This window comes from Salvelinus namaycush, chromosome 5 (genome assembly GCF_016432855.1).
Source record: "Salvelinus namaycush isolate Seneca chromosome 5, SaNama_1.0, whole genome shotgun sequence".
In the NCBI taxonomy this organism is placed as follows: domain Eukaryota; kingdom Metazoa; phylum Chordata; class Actinopteri; order Salmoniformes; family Salmonidae; genus Salvelinus; species Salvelinus namaycush.
In genome coordinates this window covers 4,192,775-4,219,747 of record NC_052311.1, presented here as the reverse complement: position 1 = coordinate 4,219,747, position 26,973 = coordinate 4,192,775, and the positions used below count along the sequence as shown (strand labels likewise).

The window sequence follows — 26,973 nt, the reverse complement described above, 5'->3', positions numbered from 1 at the left end:
AGTGTGTTCAACTACACCACTGAGAGTGTGTTCAACAACACCACTGAGAGTGTGTTCAAATACACCAATGAGAGTGTGTTCAACAACACCACTGAGAGTGTGTTCAACAACACCACTGAGAGTGTGTTCAACTACACCACTGAGAGTGTGTTCAACAACACCACTGAGAGTGTGTTCAAATACACAGCTGAGAGTGTGTTCAACTACACCACTGAGAGTGTGTTCAACAACACCACTGAGAGTGTGTTCAAATACACCACTGAGAGTGTGTTCAACTACACCACTGAAAATAGTTTGATGGTGAAACTTCTATGCAACAGGTGTTTATTTGTAAATGTTTCTTGTTGTTTGTTTATTTGTTACATTTATCATCACACACGATGAGTGTTATGGTGATAGTTACCGTTGACGATGAGTATGATGGTGATGGTTATGGGGATGGTTACCGTTGATGGTGAGTGTTAAGGTGATGGTTACGTTGACGATGAGTGTGATGGTGAGTGTTATGGTGATAGTTACCGTTGACGATGAGTGTGATGGTGATGGTTATGAGGATGGTTACCGTTGACGATGAGTGTGATGGTGAGTGTTAAGGTGATGGTTACGTTGACGATGAGGGTGATGGTGAGTGTTAAGGTGATAGTTACCGTTGACGATGTGTGTTATGGTGATGGTTACAGTTGACGATGAGTGTTATGGTGAGTGTTAAGGTGATGGTTACCGTTGACGATGAGTGTGATGGTGAGTGTTATGGTGATAGTTACCGTTGACGATGAGTATGATGGTGATGGTTATGGGGATGGTTACCGTTGACGATGAGTGTGATGGTGAGTGTTAAGGTGATGGTTACGTTGACGATGAGTGTGATGGTGAGTGTTATGGTGATAGTTACCGTTGACGATGAGTATGATGGTGATGGTTACCGTTGACAATGAGTGTTATGGTGATGGTTACAGTTGACGATGAGTGTTATGGTGAGTGTTAAGGTGATGGTTACGTTGACGATGAGTGTGATGGTGAGTGTTATGGTGATAGTTACCGTTGACGATGAGTATGATGGTGATGGTTACCGTTGACAATGAGTGTTATGGTGATGGTTACAGTTGACGATGAGTGTTATGGTGAGTGTTAAGGTGATGGTTACCGTTGACGATGAGTGTGATGGTGAGTGTTAAGGTGATGGTTACGTTGACGATGAGTGTGATGGTGAGTGTTATGGTGATAGTTACCGTTGACGATGAGTATGATGGTGATGGTTACCGTTGACAGTGAGTGTTATGGTGATAGTTACCGTTGACGATGAGTGTTATGGTGATAGTTACCGTTGTCGATGAGTGTTATGGTGATAGTTACCGTTGACGATGGTGGGATGGTGATGGTTATGGTTGTTGGTGTGTTTTACAGGTGTGGGTGTGTTTTACAGGTGTGGGTGTGTCTTACAGGTGTGGATGTTTGTCTTCCAGGCGTTGGGTGCTGTTGAGGCCACAGGGGCTCCATGCCCTCCACTGCCAGGTGATGTTGGGGGCGGGGAGTCCGTACCCTGTACATGTGAGGGTCTGTCTGCTGCCACGACTATACGGGTTAGAGGGTGTCGCTATTTCCTTCTCATGGATCTGAGGGGGAACTGGGGGGGATAGAATGACGGGGGAGACTCTAATCAGGGTTTCAGACCATGGTCAAGTACATAAATCTAATATTTACAAAGACTTGATTTAGCTTGAAGCTTGAACCTTTTGGGAATATTCCATTTGATTTATTGAACGTGGCAACTAGAGTGTGTGTCTGTTCAAATACACAGCTGAGAGTGTGTGTGTGTTCAACTACACCACTGAGAGTGTGTGTGTTCAACTACACCGCCAAGAGTGTGTGTGTTCAACTATACCGCCAAGAGTGTGTGTGTGTTCAAATTAACCACTGAGAGTGTGTTCAACTACACCACTGAGAGTGTGTTCAACTACACCACTGAGAGTGTGTGTGCGTTCAACTACACCGCCGAGAGTGTGTTTGTGTTCAACTACACCGCCGAGAGTGTGTTTGTGTTCAACTACACCAGCGATGAGTGTGTTTGTGTTCAACTACACCTCCAAGAGTGTGTTTGTGTTCAACTACACCGCAGAGAGTGTGTGTGTGTTCAACTACACCGCAGAGAGTGTTATGGGGATGGTTACCGTTACGATGAGTGTTATGGGGATGGTTACCGTTACGATGAGTGTTATGGGGATGGTTACCGTTACGATGAGTGTTATGGGGATGGTTACCGTTACGATGAGTGTTATGGGGATGGTTACCGTTACGATGAGTGTTACGGGGATGGTTACCGTTACGATGAGTGTTATGGGGATGGTTACCGTTACGATGAGTGTTACGGGGATGGTTACCGTTACGATGAGTGTTATGGGGATGGTTACCGTTACGATGAGTGTTATGGGGATGGTTACCGTTACGATGAGTGTTACGGGGATGGTTACCGTTACGATGAGTGTTATGGGGATAGTTACCGTTACGTTGAGTGTTATGGGGATGGTTACCGTTGGCGATGAGTGTTATGGGGATAGTTACCGTTGGCGATGAGTGTTATGGGGATAGTTACCGTTACGTTGAGTGTTATGGGGATGGTTACCGTTACGATGAGTGTTATGGGGATGGTTACCATTACGATGAGTGTTATGGGGATGGTTACCGTTACGATGAGTGTTATGGGGATGGTTACCGTTGGCGATGAGTTTTATGGGGATGGTTACCATTACGATGAGTGTTATGGGGATGGTTACCGTTACAATGAGTGTTATGGGGATGGTTACCGTTACGATGAGTGTTATGGGGATGGTTACCGTTACGATGAGTGTTATGGGGATGGTTACCGTTGGCGATGAGTTTTATGGGGACGGTTACCATTACGATGAGTGTTATGGGGATGGTTACCGTTACGATGAGTGTTACGGGGATGGTTACCGTTACGATGAGTGTTATGGGGATGGTTACCGTTACGCTGAGTGTTATGGGGATGGTTACCGTTACGCTGAGTGTTATGGGGATAGTTACCGTTACGATGAGAGTTATGGGGATAGTTACCGTTACGATGAGTGTTATGGGGATGGTTACCGTTACGATGAGTGTTATGGGGGTGGTTACCGTTACGATGAGTGTTATGGGGATAGTTACTGTTACGATGAGTGTTATGGGGATGGTTACCGTTACGATGAGTGTTATGGGGATGGTTACCGTTACGTTGAGTGTTATGGGGATAGTTACCGTTACAATGAGTGTTATGGGGATGGTTACCGTTACGTTGAGTGTTATGGGGATAGTTACCGTTACGATGAGTGTTATGGGGATGGTTACCGTTACGATGAGTGTTATGGGGATGGTTACCGTTACGATGAGTGTTATGGGGATGGTTACCGTTACGATGAGGGTTATGGGGATAGTTACCGTTACGATGAGTGTTATGGGGATGGTTACCGTTACGATGAGGGTTATGGGGATAGTTACCGTTACGATGAGTGTTATGGGGATGGTTACCGTTACGATGAGTGTTATGGGGATAGTTACCGTTACGATGAGTGTTATGGGGATGGTTACCGTTACGATGAGTGTTATGGGGATGGTTACCGTTACATTGAGTGTTATGGGGATGGTTACCATTACAATGAGTGTTATGGGGATGGTTACCGTTACGATGAGTGTTATGGGGATGGTTACCGTTACGATGAGTGTTATGGCGATGGTTACCGTTACGATGAGTGTTATGGGGATGGTTACCGTTACATTGAGTGTTACGGTGATGGTTACCGTTACGATGAGTGTTATGGGGATAGTTACAGTTACGATGAGTGTTATGGGGATAGTTACCGTTACGATGAGTGTTACGGGGATAGTTACCGTTACGTTGAGTGTTATGGGGATGGTTACCGTTACGATGAGTGTTATGGGGATGGTTACCGTTACGCTGAGTGTTATGGGGATAGTTACCGTTACAATGAGTGTTATGGGGATGGTTACCGTTACGATGAGTGTTATGGGGATGGTTACCGTTACGATGAGTGTTATGGGGATAGTTACCGTTACGATGAGTGTTATGGGGATAGTTAACGTTACGTTGAGTGTTATGGGGATAGTTACCGTTACGATGAGTGTTATGGGGATGGTTACCGTTACGTTGAGTGTTATGGGGATAGTTACCGTTACGATGAGTGTTATGGGGATGGTTACCGTTACGATGAGTGTTATGGGGATGGTTACCGTTACGATGCGTGTTATGGGGATGGTTACCGTTACGATGAGTGTTATGGGGATGGTTACCGTTACGATGAGTGTTATGGGGATGGTTACCGTTGACGATGAGTGTTATGGCGATGGTTACCGTTACGCTGAGTGTTATGGGGATGGTTACCGTTACGATGAGTGTTATGGGGATGGTTACCGTTACGCTGAGTGTTATGGCGATGGTTACCGTTACATTGAGTGTTATGGGGATGGTTACCGTTACGATGAGTGTTATGGGGATGGTTACCGTTACGATGAGGGTTATGGGGATAGTTACCGTTACAATGAGTGTTATGGGGATGGTTACCGTTACGATGAGTGTTATGGGGATGGTTACCGTTACGATGAGTATTATGGGCATGGTTACCGTTGACAATGAGTGTTATGGGGATGGTTACCGTTACGATGAGTGTTATGGGGATGGTTACCGTTACGATGAGTGTTATGGGGATGGTTACCGTTGGCGATGAGTGTTATGAGGATGGTTACAGTTACGATGAGTGTTATGGGGATGGTTACCGTTGGCGATGAGTGTTATGGGGATGGTTACCGTTACGATGCGTGTTATGGGGATAGTTACAGTTACGATGAGTGTTATGGGGATGGTTACCGTTACGATGCGTGTTATGGGGATGGTTACCGTTGACAATGTGTGTAATAGTTATAAAGTTGAAGTCAGAAGTTTACATACACCTTGGCCAAATACATTTAAACTCAGTTTTTCAAAATTCTTGACATTTAATCCTAGTAAAAATGCCCTGTCTTAGGTCAGTTAGGATCACCACTTTATTTTAAGAATGTGAAATGTCAGAATATTAGTTGAGAGAATTATTTATTTCATCTTTTATTTCTTTCATCACATTCCCAGTGGGTCAGAAGTTTACATACACTCAATTCGTATTTGGTAGCATTGCCTTTAAATTGTTTAACTTGGGTCAAACATTTTGGGTAGCCTTACACAAGCTTCCCACAATAAGTTGGGTGAATTTTGGCCCATTCCTCCTGACAGAGCTGGTGTAACTGAGTCAGGTTTGTAGGCCTCCTTGCTCGCACATGCTTTTTCAGTTCTGCCCACACATCTTCTATTGGATTGAGGTCAGGGCTTTGTGATGGCCACTCCAATACCTTGACTTTGATATCCTTTAGCCATTTTGTCACAACTTTGGAAGTATGCTTGGGGTCATTGTCCATTTGGAAGACCCATTTGCGACCAAGCTTTAACTTCCTGACTGATGTCTTGAGATGTTTCAATATATCCACATAATTTTACTTCCTCATGATGCCATCTATTTTGTGAAGTGCACCAGTCCCTCCTGCAGCAAAGCACCCCCACAACATGATGCTGCCACCCCTGTGCTTCACGGTTGGGATGGTGTTCTTCGGCTTGCAAGCCTCCCCCTTTTTCCTCCAAACATAACGATGATCATTATGGCCAAACAGTTTTATTTTTGTTTCATCAGACCAGAGGACATTTCTCCAAAAAATATGATCTTTGTCCCCAAGTGCAGTTGCAAACCATAGTCTGGCTTTTTTTATGGAGGTTTTGCAGCAGTGGCTTCTTCCTTGCTGAGCGGCCTTTCAGGTTATGTCGATATAGGACTCGTTTTACTGTGGATATAGATACTTTTGTACCTGTTTCCTCCAGCATCTTCACAAGGTCCTTTGCTGTTGTTCTGGGATTGATTTGCACTTTTCGCACCAAAGAACGTTCATCTCTAGGAGACAGAACGCGTCTCCTTCCTGAGCGGTATGATGGCTGCGTGGTCCCATGGTGTTTATACTTGCGTACTATTGTTTGTACAGATGAACGTGGTACCTTCAGGTGTTTGGAAATTGCTCCCAAGGATGAACCAGACTTGTGGAGGTCTACAATTCTTTTTTCTGAGGACTTGGATGATTTCTTTTGAATTTCCCATGATGTCAAGCAAAGAGGCACTGAGTTTGAAGGTAGGCCTTGAAATACATTCACAGGTACAACTCCAATTGACTCAAATTATGTCAATTAGCCTATCAGAAGCTTCTAAAGCTATGACATAATTGTCTGGAATTTTCCAAGCTGTTCAAAGGCACAGTCAACTTAGTGTATGTAAACTTTTGACCCACTGGAATTGTGATACAGTGAAATTTAAACAATTGTTGGAAAAATTACTTGTGTCATGCACAAAGTCGATCCTAACCGAATTGCCAAAACTATAGTTTGTTACCAAGAAATTTGTGGAGTGGTTGAAAAACAATTTTTAATGACTCCAACATAAGTGTATGTTAACTTCCGACTTCAACTGTAGTTACCGTTGACAATGAGTGTTATGGGGATGGTTACCGTTGGCGATGAGTGTTATGGTGATAGTTACCGTTGACGATGAGTGTGATGGTTATGGGGATGGTTACCGTTGACGATGAGTGTGATGGTGAGTCTCCTCTCCAGCAAGGAGGCGGTGTTCTTGAGGAGGACGGTGTAGTTCCCAGCATCCTCAGGGTGGACGTCTCTGATCTCTAAGTTATAGTGCTGATGGAGACGCATCCTGTTGAACTCTGGACGACGGCTGATCAACTTATCACCTTTATACCTGAGAGACAAAAAGGAACACAAAGTTGAACTTGATATAGCAAGGTATTGTAGCAAATAAGTATTATAAAATACATGCATCAGAAACAGGGTACGCTTTGGGAATTGTCTGATCAATTTCAGCAAGCTAGAATAGCTAACTGCAGCAAAATAGCTAGCTAGCTGATTGGCTAAACAGAATGTCAGCACGCTTTTCTCCAGCAGCAAACCTAGTTCTGAAAGATGAATTTAGAGGGCGCCCTCGCAACAAAGTCACAACATTATGAAGATAAATATTCAATATCAGATAGTTAATGTTCCATGGCAGATAGTTAATGTTCCATATCAGATAGTTAATGTTCCATATCAGATAGCTAATGTTCCATACCAGATAGTTAATGTTCCATATCAGATAGTTAATGTTCCATGGCAGATAGTTAATGTTCCATATCAGATAGTTAATGTTCCATATCAGATAGTTAATGTTCCATATCAGATAGTTAATGTTCCATGGCAGATAGTTAATGTTCCATATCAGATAGTTAATGTTCCATATCAGATAGTTAATGTTCCATATCAGATAGTTAATGTTCCATGGCAGATAGTTAATGTTCCATATCAGATAGTTAATGTTCCATGTCAGATAGTTAATGTTCCATGGCAGATAGTTATTGTTCCATGTCAGATAGTTCATGTTCCATATCAGATAGTTAATGTTCCATGGCAGATAGTTAATGTTCCATATCAGATAGTTAATGTTCCATGGCAGATAGTTAATGTTCCATATCAGATAGTTAATGTTCCATATCAGATAGTTAATGTTCCATATCAGATAGTTAATGTTCCATATCAGATAGTTAATGTTCCATGGCAGATAGTTAATGTCCCATGGCAGATAGTTAATGTTCCATGGCAGATAGTTAATGTTCCACGTCAGATAGTTAATGTTCCATGGCAGATAGTTAATGTTCCATACCAGATAGTTAATGTTCCATATCAGATAGTTAAAGTTCCATGGCAGATAGTTATTGTTCCATATCAGATAGTTAATGTTCCATGGCAGATAGTTAATGTTCCATATCAGATAGTTAATGTTCCATATCAGATAGTTAATGTTCCATATCAGATAGTTAATGTTCCATGGCAGATAGTTAATGTTCCATACCAGATAGTTAATGTTCCAAATCAGATAGTTAATGTTCCATGGCAGATAGTTAATGTTCCATATCAGATAGTTAATGTTCCATGGCAGATAGTTAATGTTCCATGGCAGATAGTTAATGTTCCATATCAGATAGTTAATGTTCCATATCAGATAGTTAATGTTCCATATCAGATAGTTCATGTTCCATGGCAGATAGTTAATGTTCCATATCAGATAGTTAATGTTCCATATCAGATAGTTCATGTTCCATGGCAGATAGTTAATGTTCCATGGCAGATAGTTAATGTTCCATGGCAGATAGTTAATGTTCCATATCAGATAGTTAATGTTCCATGGCAGATAGTTAATGTTCCATGGCAGATAGTTAATGTTCCATGGCAGATAGTTAATGTTCCATGGCAGATAGTTCATGTTCCATGTCAGATAGTTAATGTTCCATGGCAGATAGTTAATGTTCCATATCAGATAGTTAATGTTCCATGGCAGATAGTTCATGTTCCATATCAGATAGTTAATGTTCCATGGCAGATAGTCAACAATGCCAGATGGTCTTACCACTGTATGTCAGGTCTTGGGTATGCTGACACATTGACTAACAGTTTAAAGGACTTCTGTCCTAATGTTGCCTCGATGACCGGCCCGCTCCTGTAGTCTAGGCTGATGAATGGCTTCTCTGCAACAGGACACAGACACAGACACAGACACAGACACACACACACACACACACACACACACACACACACACACACACACACACACACACACACACACACACACACACACACACACACACACACACACACACACACACACACACACACACACACACACACACAAACATAGGAGGGCAAAGAGGAGGTTTGGTGAAACATACTTGCGTAATAGGAAACCTTGCCAGAGACAGGAAGACTTAGGAAAGGTATTTTATTACCGAGGCTTTAGCTCAGCAGGCTAACACAGTCTTGTGGCGCACAAATGGCCCGGGTTTCAAACATAGTTCTTACCATACACTATGACTTGCGTTGCCAGATCCATTTTTTTGTCCATGCTGATGGCAGAGCAGGTGTAAGTGCCGGTGTCAGTGACGTTGACGCTTTGGATGGTTAGGATGCTGACTGCCTCCGTGAACCGAGAGAGAGAATTACGCTTGTGCACTATGCCCACTGTATTGTTCATCTAGAGGTGGGAGAGAGGGAAAGAGAGAGAGGGATAGGGATAGAAAGAGAGAGAGAGGGATAGAGAGAGAGGGAAAGAGAGAGAGGGAAAGACAGAGAGGGAAAGAGAGAGAGGGAGAGAGAGAGAGAGAGAGAGGGAGAGAGAGAGAGAGAGAGAGAGAGAGAGAGAGAGAGAGAGAGAGAGAAAGAGAGAGAGGGAAAGAGAGAGAGAGAGGGGGATAGAGAGAGGGATAGAGAGAGAAAGATAATTGAATTGAATTGAGAGAGAGAGAGAGAGGGAGGGAGAGAGAGAGAGAGAGAGAGAGAAAGAGAGAGAGGGAGAGAGAGAGAGAGAGGGAGAGAGAGAGAAAGAGAGAGAGGGAGAGAGAGAGAGAGAGAGAGAGAGAGAGAGAGAGAGAGAGAGAGAGAGAAAGAGAGAGAGGGAAAGAGAGAGAGAGGGGAATAGAGAGAGGGATAGAGAGAGAAAGATAATTGAATTGAATTGAGAGAGAGAGAGAGAGGGGGTTAGAGAGAGACAGAAATGTAAAGACATAAACAAGACATTCCATACACATATATCCATCTATTAACCTAGTTCCTCCAAGCTACATAAAATGAGACATAATTCAGTGAATTAGCTTGATCCGAACTGCAGCGAAACTGATCGCTTGCCATAGGTTCTGTTCTATTCAAATGTACGTTTTCCCTCATCATTTACCTGGATCTTCGTAAAGTGTGTAAACTACTCTTTTTTTTACTACCGTACCTGTTTTCCAGGATAGGACCACTGGAACTCGACGAGCGTGTTGAACTCTACAGTGGCGGTACAGTTGAGCGTCAGGGCTTCCTCCATGAACAGCTCCACCGAGTCCTCTGGATAGAGCTTGAAGTCGTAAACCTGACTTCCTGTCGGGAGGGTGGGGGGAAGTGGTGAGAGAGGTCAATATGACACCACCACACTGACAAACAGAGCTGGCCCAGAGAAGTTGAGTCTCTTTGGCTGGACCCACACCATGTCCCTGGGCCCCTGGCACCGTTCCATTACTTTTTAACTCACGTCCTTCCTTTCTCTCTTCCTTGAAGTAATCACTTGAAGAAAATGACCTATCTACCAACGTCGGGTCATTGAAAGTTGCATAGTTTTACACCTATCCAGTCATTGGAGATCAGTGATTATTTCTAATAAGTGAGGAAGGGGTGTTGAACTAAATATTTGAAGAAACCTAAGGGCAGAGCCGTTGTCTTTGGCTGGAGTGGGCTAGCTCTGTCGACTCGAGCCTGAGCTAATCTGTTGAAATGTCCACCTTTCAAACTGTCGTCACCTAATCTGTGAAGACTTGATAGGGGAAACCAAACGGAATTAAACCAGTCCTTTCACCTGTCAGTAGGAGAACTTTAAGACTCTCAGCACTCAAGCAAGATCTCTCTAATTGTGAAACTCAATTTGTGGCTCTCTGCTCTCATTGAAAAAAATGTGGAATCTTAAAAACTGTGTGATGCTGTATGAAGGTGATACTGTATCTGTACTGGGTGGGGGCTAGCTAGCTAGCATCTGTATGAAGGTGATACTGTATCTGTACTGGGTGGGAGCTAGCTAGCTAGCATCTGTATGAAGGTGATACTGTATCTGTACTGGGTGGGAGCTAGCTAGCTAGCATCTGTATGAAGGTGATACTGTATCTGTACTGGGTGGGGGCTAGCTAGCTAGCTAGCGTCTGTATGAAGGTGATACTTTATCTGTACTGGGTGGGGGCTAGCCAGCTAGTGTCTGTATGAAGGTGATACTGTATCTGTACTGGGTGGGGGCTAGCTAGCTAGCGTCTGTATGAAGGTGATACTGTATCTGTACTGGGTGGGGGCTAGCTAGCGTCTGTTTGTCTTAACGCTCCATCTGCGTTTAGAGGTATGACAGGCGACGGAAAGCACTTTCCTCAGAGCCACGAGTCTGTTTCTGTTGTCCCGGGCCCGGTGGGTAAAGGTCATCTCTTCAGGTCTGGACTGAGAAACTCTGAGAAGTGAGTCCCAAATGCTTCACTACTCCATATAAAGTGCACTTTTGACGAGCCTGGTCAGAAGTACTGCACTATATTGTGAATAGGGAGGCATTTGGGACTCTGCTTTTTGAGAGGTGATTGATATCAGACACTAACACTGGGACTCCAGATCCTCAGGTCTCACAGAGTTCAGTCTCAACCTGACGTTTAGAACAGTGGACGAAAAGACTGCGATGAGTGCTTAGTGCTTCTGAGAATCGTTGTCTTAGTTCGCTCTTAATTAAATTAATCTCCTGCACTTTCTTTATCAATATGATGTAATGTGTCCTGTTTTTCTACTTTAGACCTGTGAGAGTGTGATCTCTAATGATATAGGGATACATGTAGTTTGGCCATCTCTAATGATATAGAGACATGCAGTATGGCCATCTCTAATGATATAGAGACATGCAGTATGGCCATCTCTAATGATATAGAGACATGCAGTATGGCCATCTCTAATGATAGAGACATGTAGTATGGCCATCTCTAATGATATAGGGAGACATGCAGTATGGCCATCTCTAAGGATATAGAGAGACATGCAGTATGGCCATCTCTAATGATATAGGGAGACATGCAGTATGGCCATCGCTAATGATATATAGAGACATGCTGTATGGCCATCTCTAATGATAGAGACATACAGTATGGCCATCTCTAATGATAGAGACATACAGTATGGCCATCTCTAATGATATATAGAGACATAGTATGGCCATCTCTAATGATAGAGACATGCAGTATGGCCATCTCTAATGATAGAGACATGCAGTATGGCCATCTCTAATGATATATAGAGACATACAGTATGGCCATCTCTAATGATAGAGACATGCTGTATGGCCATCTCTAATGATATAGGGAGACATGCAGTATGGCCATCTCTAATTATATAGGGAGACATGCAGTATGGCCATCTCTAATGATATAGAGACATACAGTATGGCCATCTCTAATGATAGAGACATGCAGTATGGCCATCTCTAATGATAGAGACATGCAGTATGGCCATCTCTAATGATATAGGGAGACATGCAGTATGGCCATCTCTAATGATATAGGGAGACATGCAGTATGGCCATCTCTAATGATATAGAGACATGTAGTATGGCCATCTCTAATGATATAGAGAGACATACAGTATGGCCATCTCTAATGATATAGGGAGACATGCAGTATGGCCATCTCTAATGATATAGAGAGACATGCAGTATGGCCATCTCTAATGATATAGGGAGACATACAGTATGGCCATCTCTAATGATAGAGACATGCAGTATGGCCATCTCTAATGATATAGGGAGACATGCAGTATGGCCATCTCTAATGATAGAGACATACAGTATGGCCATCTCTAATGATAGAGACATGCAGTATGGCCATCTCTAATGATATAGGGAGACATGCAGTATGGCCATCTCTAATGATATAGGGAGACATGCAGTATGGCCATCTCTAATGATATAGGGAGACATGCAGTATGGCCATCTCTAATGATATAGAGAGATATACAGTATGGCCATCTCTAATGATAGAGACATGCAGTACGGCCATCTTTCATCATACTCAGGGCTCTAGTTGTGCGAGTAGTGTATACTTGGTAGAGTCAGTAGTGTGAATTCTGGCAACCTGACGGTGGAGAGGTTATATTTTTCATGCAGGGTGGCTGTGTACTAGGTAGTGTATAGTATGTAGTGCATAGTTACCTGTGGACTGCACCAAGTAGAGGCTAGAGCGGTAGTGTCTCCCTTGTCGTGTAGCTTGGCAGTATATCCCAATGAGGAAAGGTCTGGAGTCTAAGGTCTGTCTAGGGATAGACCAGCCTCTTTTACTGTCCCACACCATCCCCTCATCCTCCAGGAGCATAGGTATCGTCTCCCACTGGGGAGAGAGGAGAGAGGGATGAGAGAGGAGAGAGGAGAGAGAGGGATGAGAGAGGAGAGAGGGATGAGAGAGGAGAGAGGAGAGAGGAGAGAGGGATGAGAGAGGAGAGAGAGGGATGAGAGAGGAGAGAGAGGGATGAGAGAGGAGAGAGGGATGTGGAGAGGAGAGAGGGGTGAGAGAGGAGAGAGGGATGAGAGAGGAGAGCGGAATGAGGAGAGGAGAGCGGAATGAGGAGAGGAGAGGGAGATGAGAGAGGAGAGAGGAATGAGGAGAGGAGAGAGGGATGAGAGAGGAGAGAGGGATGAGAGAGGAGAGAGGGATGAGAGAGGAGAGCGGAATGTGGAGAGGAGAGGGGAGGGGGATGAGAGAGGAGAGCGGAATGAGGAGAGGAGAGAGGGATGAGAAAGGAGAGAGGGATGAGAGAGGAGAGGGATGAGTAGAGAGGGGAATGAGAGAGGGATGAGAAGAGAGGGGAATGAGGAGAGGAGAGAGGGATGAGAAGAGAGGGGAATGAGGAGAGGAGAGAGTGATGAGTAGAGAGGGGAATGAGGAGGGAGAGAGGGATGAGAAGAGAGGGATGAGTAGAGAGGGGAATGAGGAGAGGAGAGATGAGAAGAGAGGGGAATGAGGAGAGGAGAGAGGGATGAGAAGAGAGGGGAATGAGGAGAGGAGAGAGGGATGAGAAGAGAGGGGAATGAGGAGAGTAGAGAGGGATGAGTAGAGAGGGGAATGAGGAGGGAGAGATGAGAAGAGAGGGGAATGAGGAGAGGAGAGAGGGATGAGAAGAGAGGGATGAGTAGAGAGGGGAATGAGGAGAGGAGAGAGGGATGAGTAGAGAGGGGAATGAGGAGGGAGAGATGAGAAGAGAGTAGAATAAAGCAGAGTAGAGTAGAATAAAGCAGAGTAGAACAGAGTAGAGTAGAATAGAACAGATTAGAGTAGAATAGAGCAGAGTAGAGTAGAGCAGAGTAGAGTAGAACAGATTAGAGCAGAGTAGAGTAGAACAGATTAGAGTAGAGTCCAGTAGAATAGAGCAGAGTAGAGTAGAATAGAGCAGAGTAGAGTAGAATACAATAGAGCAGAGTAGAGTAGAGTAGAATATAATAGAGCAGAGTAGAGTAGAGTAGAGTAGAGTAGAATGTAATAGAGCAGAGTAGAGTAGAGTAGAATGTAATAGAGCAGAGTAGAGTAGAATGTAATAGAGCAGAGTAGAGTATAGTAGAATATAATACAGCAGAGTAGAGTAGAATATAGTAGAGTAGTGAAGAATAGAGTAGAGCAGAGTATAGTAGAATAAAGCAGAGTAGAGTAGTGAAGAATAGAGTAGAGCAGAGTATAGTAGAATAAAGCAGAGTAGAGTAGAACAGAGTAGAGTAGAATAGAGCAGAATAGAGTAGAACATGTTAGAGTAGAATAGAATAGAGCAGAGTAGAGTAGAATAGAGCAGAGTATAGTATAGTAGAATAAAGCAGAGTAGAGTAGAACAGAGTAGAGTAGAATAGAGCAGAATAGAGTAGAACAGGTTAGAGTAGAATAGAATAGAGCAGAGCAGAGTAGAGTAGAGTAGAGTAGAATAGATTAGAGTAGAATAGAAAAGAGCAGAGTAGAGTAGAGTAGAATAGAATAGAGCAGAGCAGAGTAGAACAGATTAGAGTAGAATAGAATAGAGCAGAGCAGGACAGAGCAGAGTAGAGTAGAGTAGAATATAATAGAGTACAGCATAGTACTGTAGAACATAGCAGAGTACAACAGAGTAGCGCAGAGAATAGCAGTGTAGAGTAGAATAGATTAGAGTAGAATAGAAAAGAGCAGAGTAGAATATAATAGAGCAGAGCAGAGCATAGAAGGTACCAACCAACCAGATAAAGTGTGACGTTGAGGTCGGGCACAGTGACTAGACAAGGTACTGTGATGTGAGTGGAGGATCTTGTTATGAAGATGGTCTCCAGGTCACCATTGCTTCCTCTGTTTCTCCTGAGGAAAGGCTGCTCCAAATCTGGAGACAAGGAAGTCAGAGGACAATGACAGAGATAATACAATATACAATATACACGTTTAGAATGAAGACAAGCAGTCGATCGTGATCGTTTGTGTTACCGCTTAGCTGGAACATAAGTCTTTTCATACAACCCTTGGGGATTAATAAAATACAATCTAATTGTGTCTAACCTCATCTCATCTCACCAACTCTCTGTGTATAAATCACCCCTGGCATATAACAGCCTCTAGGGCTCCTGCAGAGTGTCATTCTAAAGTATACAATATTGCAATCCAGTAATTTGCTCCTAGCACCACAGATGGAACAATGAGCCAGATGTTCCACACCAGATGTATAAATGTGAAGCATCCGGTTGGCGTTTCCTCTCACTACCAAATATGGTGCTGAGAGGAAACCCAGTGGCCGGCAGTGGGAGAAGATGGAGCGAGATGGATTTTGACCGACATTCTGATAATTTTCTCTGATGAAACATTTAATCTCAATACTGTTTTCTGTTCTCAAAACTAGAATCTGTGGGCCTCCCGGGTGGCGCAGTGGTCTAAGTTACTGCATCGCAGAGCTAGCTGTGCCACCAGAGACTCTGGGTTCGAGCCCAGGCTCTGTCGCAGCCGGCCGCGAACGGGAGATCCATGGGGTGACGCAGAATTGGCCCAGCGTCGTCCGGGTTAGGGAGGGTTTAGCCGGCAGGAATATCCTTGTCTCATCACGCACTAGCGACTCCTGTGGCGGGCCGGGTGCAGTGAGCGCTAACCAGGTCGCTAGGTGTACGGTGTTTCCTCCGACACATTGGTGCGGCTGGCTTCCGGGTTGGATGCGCGCTGTGTTAAGAAGCAGTGCGGTTGGGTTGGGTTTCGGAGGACGCATGGCTCTTGACCTTTGTCTCTCCCGAGCCCGTACGGGAGTTGTAGCGACAAGACAGTAACAACTAACAATTGGATAACATGAAAAAGGGGGTTACATTTTTTAAAAATATATACTAGAATCTGTTACAAACAGAGTGGACAACGTTTGTAAGACTTTACCCTTTGGTTATGTTTTTAAAAAATGCGTTGTTTTCGAAGGAGTGCAAGGGTAAAATTGAATTATTGCACACCCGCACTTCACAGAGTAGGCGTTCCCTAATGTAAATATGCAAATACTAATCTTGCTAGCTCGGGCTTGGCTCTGCCCACCTCCTGGATTTAGCTTGTTCTGTCCACTATGATTAATTTGCTCCTGTTGGAAAAGACAGGCTGTGGTTTATCTTGGGTTAGTAACAAAAAATCTTTGCTAACACTACTTATCGAGGCAATAGAACAGCTCAAACAATAACAGTTAGAAACCACAGGATCCTGATTGTCTTCATTAAAACAGCAAGATAGTTTCAGCTCAGGATATCGGTCTGATAGGTGAACGTACTGTATCTCTGATGTGTTGCGCTGATGTGTGTGATGTATGTGATTTTTACTGCATGGGGCCTCAGCTAGACTTCACAGACATTTCTGTCACCAATTTGCATTGTCTGCATCCAAAACGGCACCCTATTAGAGGGCTATGGGCCCTGGTCAAATTGAAGTGCACTATAGGAACTAGGGTGGATAGCTGCCGCTTTACGGGCTCCTGATTAATTATTTTCCCGCTGATCTCACATTTTTTTGTACATAATGTTTCCTCCATTTCCTATGACCGAAAAAAGCTTCTGGACATCAGAACAGCAATAATCCCTAACCTACATTATGATTAAGTTTTCAACTTGAAACCAGTAAGGGACACAGGACATACTGCACACCCCGGACCAGGCCCTAATCCCAAAGACTCGGAAAAGGAAGAGATGGCGTAAGAGAGGCCGACGTGCGGGCACCCCGACAAAAGTACCGCGGCGAGTAAATTAACCGCATGTTCTATTGCCGAGGCACCAAATCACTGGAGATCAACCTGAACAAGCTCCGTTCGAGACTATCAACAGGACCTGAAGAACTGTAATATCTTATGTTTTCTTGGAGTCGTGGCTGAACAAGGAAATGGTTTTTAAAACCATTTAGCTGGTTTTTCTATTTATCGGCAGGACCGAACGGCAGGAGTACCTCATGATGAGTTGTAGAACACACTATTTAACAAGTGAGTTCTCATCTATATTATTCCTGGCTGTCTATTTACCACCACAAACTGATGCTGGTACTAACACCACACTCAACGAGCTGTGTAAGGCCATAATGTCACGACTTCCGCCGAAGTCGGTCCCTCTCCTTGTTCGGGCGGCGTTCGGCAGTCGACGTCACCGGCCTTCTAGCCACCTCCGATCCACTTTTCATTTTCCATTTGTTTTGTCTTAGTCTTACACACCTGGTTTCACTCACCCAATTACCTGTTTATTATTTAACCCTCTGTTCCCCATGTTTGTTTGTTTGAGTGATTGTTCTTTGTAAATCGGTCCGTTATTTGTGGGCTCGTATATTTGCCTTGTATTTTTGTATTTCGAGTAAAGTACGTTGATTACTCATTTCTGCTGTCCTGCGCCTGACTCTCTACACCAGCTACACACAGGACCACATTACACAACGAGCTGTATAAGAGGCCATAAGCAAACAAGAAAATGCTCATCCAGATGCGGCACTCCTAGTGGCCGGGGACTTTGATGCAGGCAAACTTAAATCCATTTTACCTAATTTCTATCAGCATGTTATATGTGCAACCAGAGGGAAAAAAACTCTAGACCACCTTTACTCCACACACAGAGATGCGTACAAAGCTCTCCCTCCTCCTCCATTTGGCAAATCTGACCATAATTCTATCCTCCTGATTCCTGCTTACAAGCAAAAACTAAAGCAGGAAGTACCAGTGACTCGCTCAATACGGAAATTGTCAGATGACGCAGATGCTAAGCTACAGGACTGTTTTTCTAGCAAAGACTGGAATATGTTCCAGGATTTTTCCGACGGCATTGAGGAGTACACCACATCAGTCACTGGCTTCATCAATAAGTGCATCGATGATGTCGTCCCCACATTGACCGTACGTACAAACCCCAACCGGAAGACATGCAACATCCACACCGAGCTAAAGGGTAGAGCTGCCGCTTTCAAGGAGCGGGACTCTAACCCGGACGCTTATAAGAAAGGCCGCTATGCCCTCCGACGAAACATCAAACAAGTAAAGCATCCATACAGGACTAAGATTGAATCCTACTACACTGGCTCCGACGATAGTCAGATGTGGCATGGCTTGCAAACTATTACGCACTACAAAGTGATGGACAGCCGCGAGCTGTCGAACCTACCAGACGAGGTAAATTACTTCTATGCACGCTTCGAGGCAAGCAACACTGAAGCATGCATGAGAGCACCAGCTGTTCCGGATGACTGTGTGATCATGCTCTCAGTAGCCGATGTGAGTAAGACCTTTAAATAGGTCATTATTCACAAGGCCGCAGGGCCAGATGGATTACCAGGACATGTACTCAGATCATGCGCTGACCAGCTGGCAAGTGTCTTCACTGACATTTTCAACCTCTCCCTGACCCAGTCGGTAATACCTACATGTTTCAAGCAGATCGCCATAGTCCCTGTTTCCAAGATGCCATGGTAACCTGTCTAAATGACTATCGCCCAGTAGAACTCAGGTCTGTAGCCATGAAATGCTTTGAAAGACTGATCATGACTCACATCAACACCATCATCCCGGACATCCTGGACCCAGTCCAATTCGCATACAGCCCCAACATATCCAAAGATGACACATTTCTATTGCACTCCACACTGTTCTTTCCCACCTGGACAAGAGGAACAGCTACCTGAAAATGCTATTCATTGACTACAGCTCAACGTACAAAACCATAGCGCCCTCCAAGCTCATCACTAAGCTAAGGACCCTGGAACTGAACACCTCCCTCTGCAACTGGATCCTGGGAAAAATGAACGGAGCACAGTACAGTGAGATCCTTGATGAAAACCTGCTCCAGAGCGCTCAGGACCTCAGATTAGGATGAAGGTTCACCTTCCAACAGAACAAAGACCCTAAGCACACAGCCAAGACAACACAGGAGTGGCTTCAGGACACGTCTCTGAATGTCCTTGAGGTGCCCAGAAAGAGCCCGGACTTGAACCTGATCGAACATCTCTGGTGAGACCTGAAAATATCTGTCCAGCTGTTCTCCCCATCCAACCTGACAGAGCTTGAGAGGATCTGCAGAGCAGAATGGGAAAAACTCCCCAAATACTGGAGTGCAAAACTTGTAACATCATACCCATGAAGACTTGGGGCTGTAATCGCTGCCAAAGGTGTTTCAACGAAGTACTGAGTAAAGTGTCTGAATACTAATGTAAATGTAATATTTCTGTTTTAAATTTTCTATACACTACCGGTCAAAAGTTTAAGAACACCTACTCATTCAAGGGTTTTTCTTTATTTGTAATATTTTCTACATTGTAGAATAATAGTGAAGACATCAAAACTATGAAATAACACATATGGAATCATGTAGTAACCAAAAAAGTGTTAAACAAATGAAAATATATTTGAGATTTGAGATTCTTCAAATAGCCACCCTTTGCACACTTATGGTATTCTCTCACCAGCTTCACCTGGAATGCTTTTCCCACAATCTTGAAGGTGTTCCCACATATGCTGAGCACTTGTTGACTGCTTTTCCTTCACTCTGCGGTTCAACTCATCCCAAACCATCTCAATTGGGTTGAGGTCAGGGGATTGTGGAGGCCAGGTCATCTGATGCAGCAATCCATCGCTCCCCTTCTTAGTAAAATAGCCCTTACACAGCCTGGAGGTGTGTTGGGTCATTGTCCCACTAATCCCTAACCAGATGAGATGGCGTATCAGAGCAGAATGCTGTGACAGCCATGATGGTTGTGTGCCTTGAATTCTAAATAAATCATAGACTGTGTCACCAGCAAAGCACCCCCACACCTCCTCCTCCATGCTTCACGGTGGGAAATACACATGCAGAGATCATCCGTTCACCCACACCGCGTCTCACCAAGACACGGAGGTTGGAACCAAAAATCTCCAATTAGGACAAATTTCCACTCGTCGCAAGTCTCTTCTTCTTTTTGGTGTCCTTTAGTAGTGATTTCTTTGCAGCAATTCGACGATGAAGGCCTGATTCACGCAGTCTCCTCTGAATAGTTGATGTTGAGATGTGTCTATTATTTGAACTCTGTGAAGCATTTCTTCGGGCTGCAATTTCTGAGGCTGGTAACTCTAATGAACTTATCCTCTGCAGCAGACGTAACTCTGGTTCTTCCTTTCCTGTGGCGGTCCTCATGAGAGCCAGTTTCATCATAGCACTTGAATAGTTCTTGAAATGTTCCATATTGACACACGTTCCGCTAGCGGAACCCCCCCACAACATTCTGCTAAAAAGGCGGGAAATTCAAAAAATTTTTTTTGAAATATGTAACTTTCACACATTAACAAGTCCAATACAGCAAATGAAAGATAAACATCTTGTTAATCTACCCATCGTGTCCGATTTAAAAAATGCTTTACAGCGAAAACACAACATATGATTATGTTAGATCACCACCAAGTTCAAAAAACACACAGCCATTTTCCCAGCCAAAGATAGGAGTCACAAAAAGCAGAAATAGAGATAAAATTAATCACTAACCTTTGATGATCTTCATCAGATGACACTCATAGGACAACATGTTACACAATACATGTATTTTTTGTTCGATAATGTGCATATTTATATCCAAAAATCTTAGTTTACATTGGTGCCATGTTCAGAAATGCCTCCAAAATATCCGGAGAAAATGCAGAGCCACATCTAATAACAGAAATACTCATCATACACTTTGTTGAAAGATACATGTTTTACATAGAATTAAAGATAGACTTGTTCTTAATGCATCCGCTGTGCCAGATTTCAAAAAAACTTTACGGAAAAAGCACACCATGCAATAATCTGAGACGGCGCTCAAATATAAATAACAATTCTCCATCATGTTGGAGTCAACAGAAATACGAAATTACATCATAAATATTCCCTTACCTTTGATCATCTTCATCAGAATGCACTCCCAGGAATCCTTGTTCGACAATAAATTGTTGTTTTGTTCGATAATGTCAATTATTTATGTCCAAATAGCTACTTTTGCTAGCGCGTTTAGTACACACATCCAAACGCTCGTACAAGTGATGCATAATGCAAGTGATGCAAGTCCTGCATAACGTCGGACGAAAACTTCAAAAAGTTATATTACAGGTCGAATAAACTGGTCAAACTAAGTAGAGAATCAATCTTCAGGATGTTGTTATCATATATATCCAATAACGTTCCAACCGGAGCATTCCTTCGTGTCTGTAAAAGTTATGGAACGCAAGGCGATTTCATGTGGAATGCGCGTGACCAGGAACTGGCAATCTGCCAGACCACTGACTGAAACACCTCCCATCTGGCTCAACATCACAGTAGAGGCTTCATTCAATGTTCTACCGACTGTTGACATCTAGTGGAAGGCGTAGGAAGTGCAAACAAATCCATATCTTCCTGGGATTTGAATAGGCGATGAGTAGAAAAAACACCAGCCTCAGAATTTCCACTTCCTGTTTGGAAGTTTGCCTGCCATATGAGTTCTGTTATACTCACAGACATAATTCAAACAGTTTTAGAAACTTCAGAGTGTTTTCTATCCAATAGTAATAATAATATGCATATATTAGCATCTGAGTAGGAGGCAGTTCAATTTGGGCACGCTATTCATCCAAAGTGAAAATGCTGCCCCCTATCCCTAAAAAGTTAAAGGAATGATGGACATTCATTTCTCTTTGCTTATTTGAGCTGTTCTTGCCATAATATGGACTTGGTCTTTTACCAAATAGGGCTATCTTCTGTGTATCACCCCTACCTTGTCACAACACAACTGATTGGCTCAAACGCATTAAGAAGGAAAGAAATTTCACAAATTAACTGTTAAGAAGGTACACCTGTTAATTGAACTGCATTTCAGGTGACTAGCTCATGAAGCTGGTTGAGAGAATGCCAAGAGTGTGCAAAGCTGTCATCAAGGCATAGGGTGGCTATTTGAAGAATCTCAAATCTAAAATATTGTAACATGTGGGCTGGGAGTCGGGAAGCAAGTTCATGGAGTTTAATAAATAAATATAAACATAATACAAAATAAGAAACACAAACAACACACAGACATGAAACAGAAACAGAAACAATGACGCCTGGGGAAGGAACCAAAGGGAATCAGGGAAGTGATGGAGTCCAGGTGAGTGTCATAATGCGCGTAACGATGGTGACAGGTGTGCGTAACGATGGTGACAGGTGTGCGTAACGATGGTGACAGGTGTGCGCCATAACGAGCAGCCTGGTGACCTAGAGGCCGGAGAGGGAGCACACGTGACAAATATATTTTGATTTGTTAAACACTTTTTTGGTTACTAGTGTACATGATTCCATATGTGATATTTCATAGTGTTTGATGTCTTCACTATTATTCTACGATGTAGAAAATAGTAAAAAAAAATTAAGAAAAACCCTTGAATGAGTAGGTGTTCTAAAACTTATGACCGGTAGTGTACATTTGCAAAAAAAAATGAAATAATTATGTTTTCGCTATTATGAGGTATACTGTGTAGATTGATGAGGGACAATTTTTATTTAATCCATTTTAGAATAAGGCTGTAATGTAACAAAATGTGGAAAAAGTCAAGGGGTCTGAATACTTTCAGAAGGCTCTGTATTTACAGCATGAAGCTATTACTTCTGTCACCAATGTACTGTGATGATTTAAATGGTCGACTACCAGCGCTCAGACAGGCTAGTCATTAGCAGAATAAAAGGCTGTATCACAAATGGCATCTTATTCTTTTGAGCAAAGCACTATGGGTCCTGACTGAGACACAGCCATTACCAGAGCTGTAGACAGACTATTATATAGAACTAATCTACCAGGGCTGTTCTCTCTCTCTGTGTCTCTCTCTCTGTGTCTCTCTCTCTCTCTGTGTCTCTCTCTCTCTGTGTCTCTCTCTCTCTGTGTCTCTCTCTCTGTGTCTCTCTCTCTGTCTCTCTCTGTCTCTCTCTGTCTCTCTCTCTCTCTCTCTCTCTCTCTCTCTCTCTCTCTCTCTCTCTCTCTCTCTCTCTCTCTCTCTCTCTCTCTCTCTCTCTCTCTCTCTCTCTCTCTGTGTCTCTCTCTCTCTGTGTCTCTCTCTCTCTCTCTGTGTGTCTCTCTCTCTCTCTCTCTCTCTCTCTCTCTCTCTCTCTCTCTCTCTCTCTCTCTCTCTCTCTCTCTCTCTCTCTCTCTATTTCTCTCTCTCTCTTTCTCTCTCTCTCTCTCTCTCTCTGTCTCTCTCTCTCCTGCCTGGCCAAATACACACAGCCTACAGAGTTAAACAACTCCCCCCAGGTATGAGGAGGGGGGTGCTATGTTGTTAGGAGGGAGGGATGAGGGTCATGGCTGTGAGGAGAGGGGTGTTTTGTTGCTAGGAGGGAGGGATGAGGGTCATGGCTGTGAGGAGAGGGGTGTTATGTTGTTAGGAGAGATGGATGAGGGTCATGGCTGTGAGGAGGGGTGTTATGGGATTGCATCCCAATTGGCACCCTAAGAGGGAGAGGTGATGAGCTCCGGCAGGCTAAATGAGGCAAGGAGCACTGGGAGTGAGGGTTTAAGGGGAGAGTGGTGAGGTCTGGCAGGGTAACTGAAGCCACATGGTCCCACTCTTATCCTGCCGCCTGTTAGTTCTATTTTACTGCTCCTTTAATCTCCCCTCCCATCCCTTCCCCTCCTCCCCTGCCCTGCCCTGCCCCCTTCCTCTCCCCTCCCATCCCATCCCCTCTCCTCCACGCCCCTCTCCCATCCCTTCCCCTCCTCCCCTGCCCACCTCCTCTCCTTTCCCGCCCTTTCCTCTCCAGCCCCTCCTCCTCCCCTCCTCCCCTGCCCCCTTCCTCTCCCCTCCCATCCCATCCCCTCTCCTCCACTCCTCTCCCCTCTCCTCCACTCCTCTCCCCTCCTCTCCTCTCCCCTCCATGCCCCTCTCCCCTCCCCTCCACTCATCTCCCCTCCCCGCCCCTCCTCTCCCTCCCCTCCTCTCCCTCCCCTCCTCTCCACTCCCCTCCCATCCACTCCTCTCCCTGCCCCTCCTCTCCCTCCCCTCCTCTCCCCTCTCCCCCTCTCCACTCCCCTCCCCGCCTCTCCCCCCTCCACTCCCCGCCCCTCCTCTCCTCTCCCCGCCCCTCCACTCTCCCCTCTCCACTCCCCGCCCCTCCTCTCCTCTCCCCTCTCCCCTCTCCCCCTCTCCCCCCTCCACTCCCCGCCCCTCCTCTCCCCTACCTTCCCCTCTCCTCTCCCCCTCTCCACTCCTCTCCCCGCCCCTCCTCTCCCATCCCTTCCTCTCCCCTCCCCGCCCCTCCTCTCCTCACTTCTCCTCTTGTCCTGTATGTAGCCTGTTAGCTATAATTTACTGCTGTTGGTTGATCTGGCTCTGATCAGCCTCCAGCAGGGATCTGGAGAAACTGTTTGGGCACCTTGTCAGGACAGATCAACAAGACTTAACTATGAGACGACCAGCCAGTCAGCCAGGCAGCCAGCAGGACTTAACTATGAGACGACCAGCCAGCCAGCCAGGCAGCCAGCAGGACTTAACTATGAGACGACCAGCCAGCCAGCCAGGCAGTCAGCAGGACTTAACTATGATACGACCAGCCAGCCAGCCAGGCAGCCAGCAGGACTTAACTATGAGACGACCAGCCAGCCAGCCAGGCAGCCAGCAGGACTTAACTATGAGACGACCAGCCAGTCAGCAGGACTTAACTATGAGACGACCAGCCAGCCAGCCAGGCAGCCAGCAGGACTTAACTATGAGACGACCAGCCAGCCAGCCAGGCAGTCAGCAGGACTTAACTATGAGACGACCAGCCAGCCAGCCAGGCAGTCAGCAGGACTTAACTATGAGACGACCAGCCAGCCAGCCAGGCAGTCAGCAGGACTTAACTATGAGACGACCAGCCAGTCAGCAGGACTTAACTATGAGACGACCAGCCAGCCAGCCAGGCAGTCAGCAGGACTTAACTATGAGACGACCAGCCAGCCAGCCAGGCAGTCAGCAGGACTTAACTATGAGACGACCAGCCAGTCAGCAGGACTTAACTATGAGACGACCAGCCAGCCAGCCAGGCAGTCAGCAGGACTTAACTATGAGACGACCAGCCAGCCAGCCAGTCAGCAGGACTTAACTATGAGACGACCAGCCAGCCAGCCAGGCAGTCAGCAGGACTTAACTATGAGACGACCAGCCAGCCAGGCAGGCAGCCAGCAGGACTTAACTATGAGACGACCAGCCAGCCAGCCAGGCAGTCAGCAGGACTTAACTATGAGACGACCAGCCAGTCAGCCAGACAGTCAGCAGGACTTAACTATGAGACGACCAGCCAGCCAGCCAGGCAGTCAGCAGGACTTAACTATGAGACGACCAGCCAGCCAGCCAGTCAGCAGGACTTAACTATGAGACGACCAGCCAGCCAGCCAGGCAGTCAGCAGGACTTAACTATGAGACGACCAGCCAGCCAGGCAGGCAGCCAGCAGGACTTAACTATGAGACGACCAGCCAGCCAGCCAGGCAGTCAGCAGGACTTAACTATGAGACGACCAGCCAGTCAGCCAGACAGTCAGCAGGACTTAACTATGATACGACCAGCCAGCCAGTCAGGCAGTCAGCAGGACTTAACTATGAGACGACCAGCCAGTCAGCAGGACTTAACTATGATACGACCAGCCAGTCAGCCAGGCAGCCAGCAGGACTTAACTATGATACGACCAGCCAGCCAGCCAGGCAGCCAGCAGGACTTAACTATGAGACGACCAGCCAGCCAGCCAGGCAGCCAGCAGGACTTAACTATGAGACGACCAGCCAGCCAGCCAGGCAGTCAGCAGGACTTAACTATGAGACGACCAGCCAGCCAGCCAGGCAGTCAGCAGGACTTAACTATGAGACGACCAGCCAGCCAGCCAGGCATTCAGCAGGACTTAACTATGAGACGACCAGCCAGCCAGCCAGGCAGTCAGCAGGACTTAACTATGAGACGACCAGCCAGTCAGCCAGACAGTCAGCAGGACTTAACTATGATACGACCAGCCAGCCAGTCAGGCAGTCAGCAGGACTTAACTATGAGACGACCAGCCAGTCAGCAGGACTTAACTATGATACGACCAGCCAGTCAGCCAGGCAGCCAGCAGGACTTAACTATGATACGACCAGCCAGCCAGCCAGGCAGCCAGCAGGACTTAACTATGAGACGACCAGCCAGCCAGCCAGGCAGCCAGCAGGACTTAACTATGAGACGACCAGCCAGCCAGCCAGGCAGTCAGCAGGACTTAACTATGAGACGACCAGCCAGCCAGCCAGGCAGCCAGCAGGACTTAACTATGAGACGACCAGCCAGCCAGCCAGGCAGGCAGTCAGCAGGACTTAACTATGAGACGACCAGCCAGCCAGCCAGGCAGCCAGCAGGACTTAACTATGAGACGACCAGCCAGCCAGCCAGGCAGCCAGCAGGACTTAACTATGAGACGACCAGCCAGCCAGCCAGGCAGTCAGCAGGACTTAACTATGAGACGACCAGCCAGCCAGCCAGGCAGCCAGCAGGACTTAACTATGAGACGACCAGCCAGCCAGCCAGGCAGGCAGTCAGCAGGACTTAACTATGAGACGACCAGCCAGCCAGCCAGGCAGCCAGCAGGACTTAACTATGAGACGACCAGCCAGTCAGCCAGACAGTCAGCAGGACTTAACTATGATACGACCAGCCAGCCAGCCAGGCAGTCAGCAGGACTTAACTATGAGACGACCAGCCAGTCAGCAGGACTTAACTATGAGACGACCAGCCAGCCAGCCAGCCAGCCAGCAGGACTTAACTATGATACGACCAGCCAGCCAGCCAGGCAGTCAGCAGGACTTAACTATGAGACGACCAGCCAGTCAGC

General features: G+C 45.5%; 1 protein-coding gene across 1 annotated transcript in view; it reads right to left on the bottom strand.

Moving 5' to 3' along the window:
• Positions 1-1,436: 1,436 nt before the first annotated feature.
• The window catches only part of LOC120048906 (vascular endothelial growth factor receptor 3-like), a 45,209-nt gene continuing 19,672 nt past the window's right edge, over positions 1,437-26,973 (bottom strand). Inside the window, exons 3-9 of the mRNA XM_038995223.1 lie at positions 14,910-15,046; positions 12,873-13,047; positions 9,897-10,036; positions 8,981-9,152; positions 8,532-8,649; positions 6,655-6,833; positions 1,437-1,624 (exon numbers count right to left, since the gene is read on the bottom strand). Of these exons, the coding sequence (XP_038851151.1) occupies positions 1,437-1,624; positions 6,655-6,833; positions 8,532-8,649; positions 8,981-9,152; positions 9,897-10,036; positions 12,873-13,047; positions 14,910-15,046 (1,109 nt within the window). The remainder of the gene's footprint in view (positions 1,625-6,654; positions 6,834-8,531; positions 8,650-8,980; positions 9,153-9,896; positions 10,037-12,872; positions 13,048-14,909; positions 15,047-26,973) is intronic.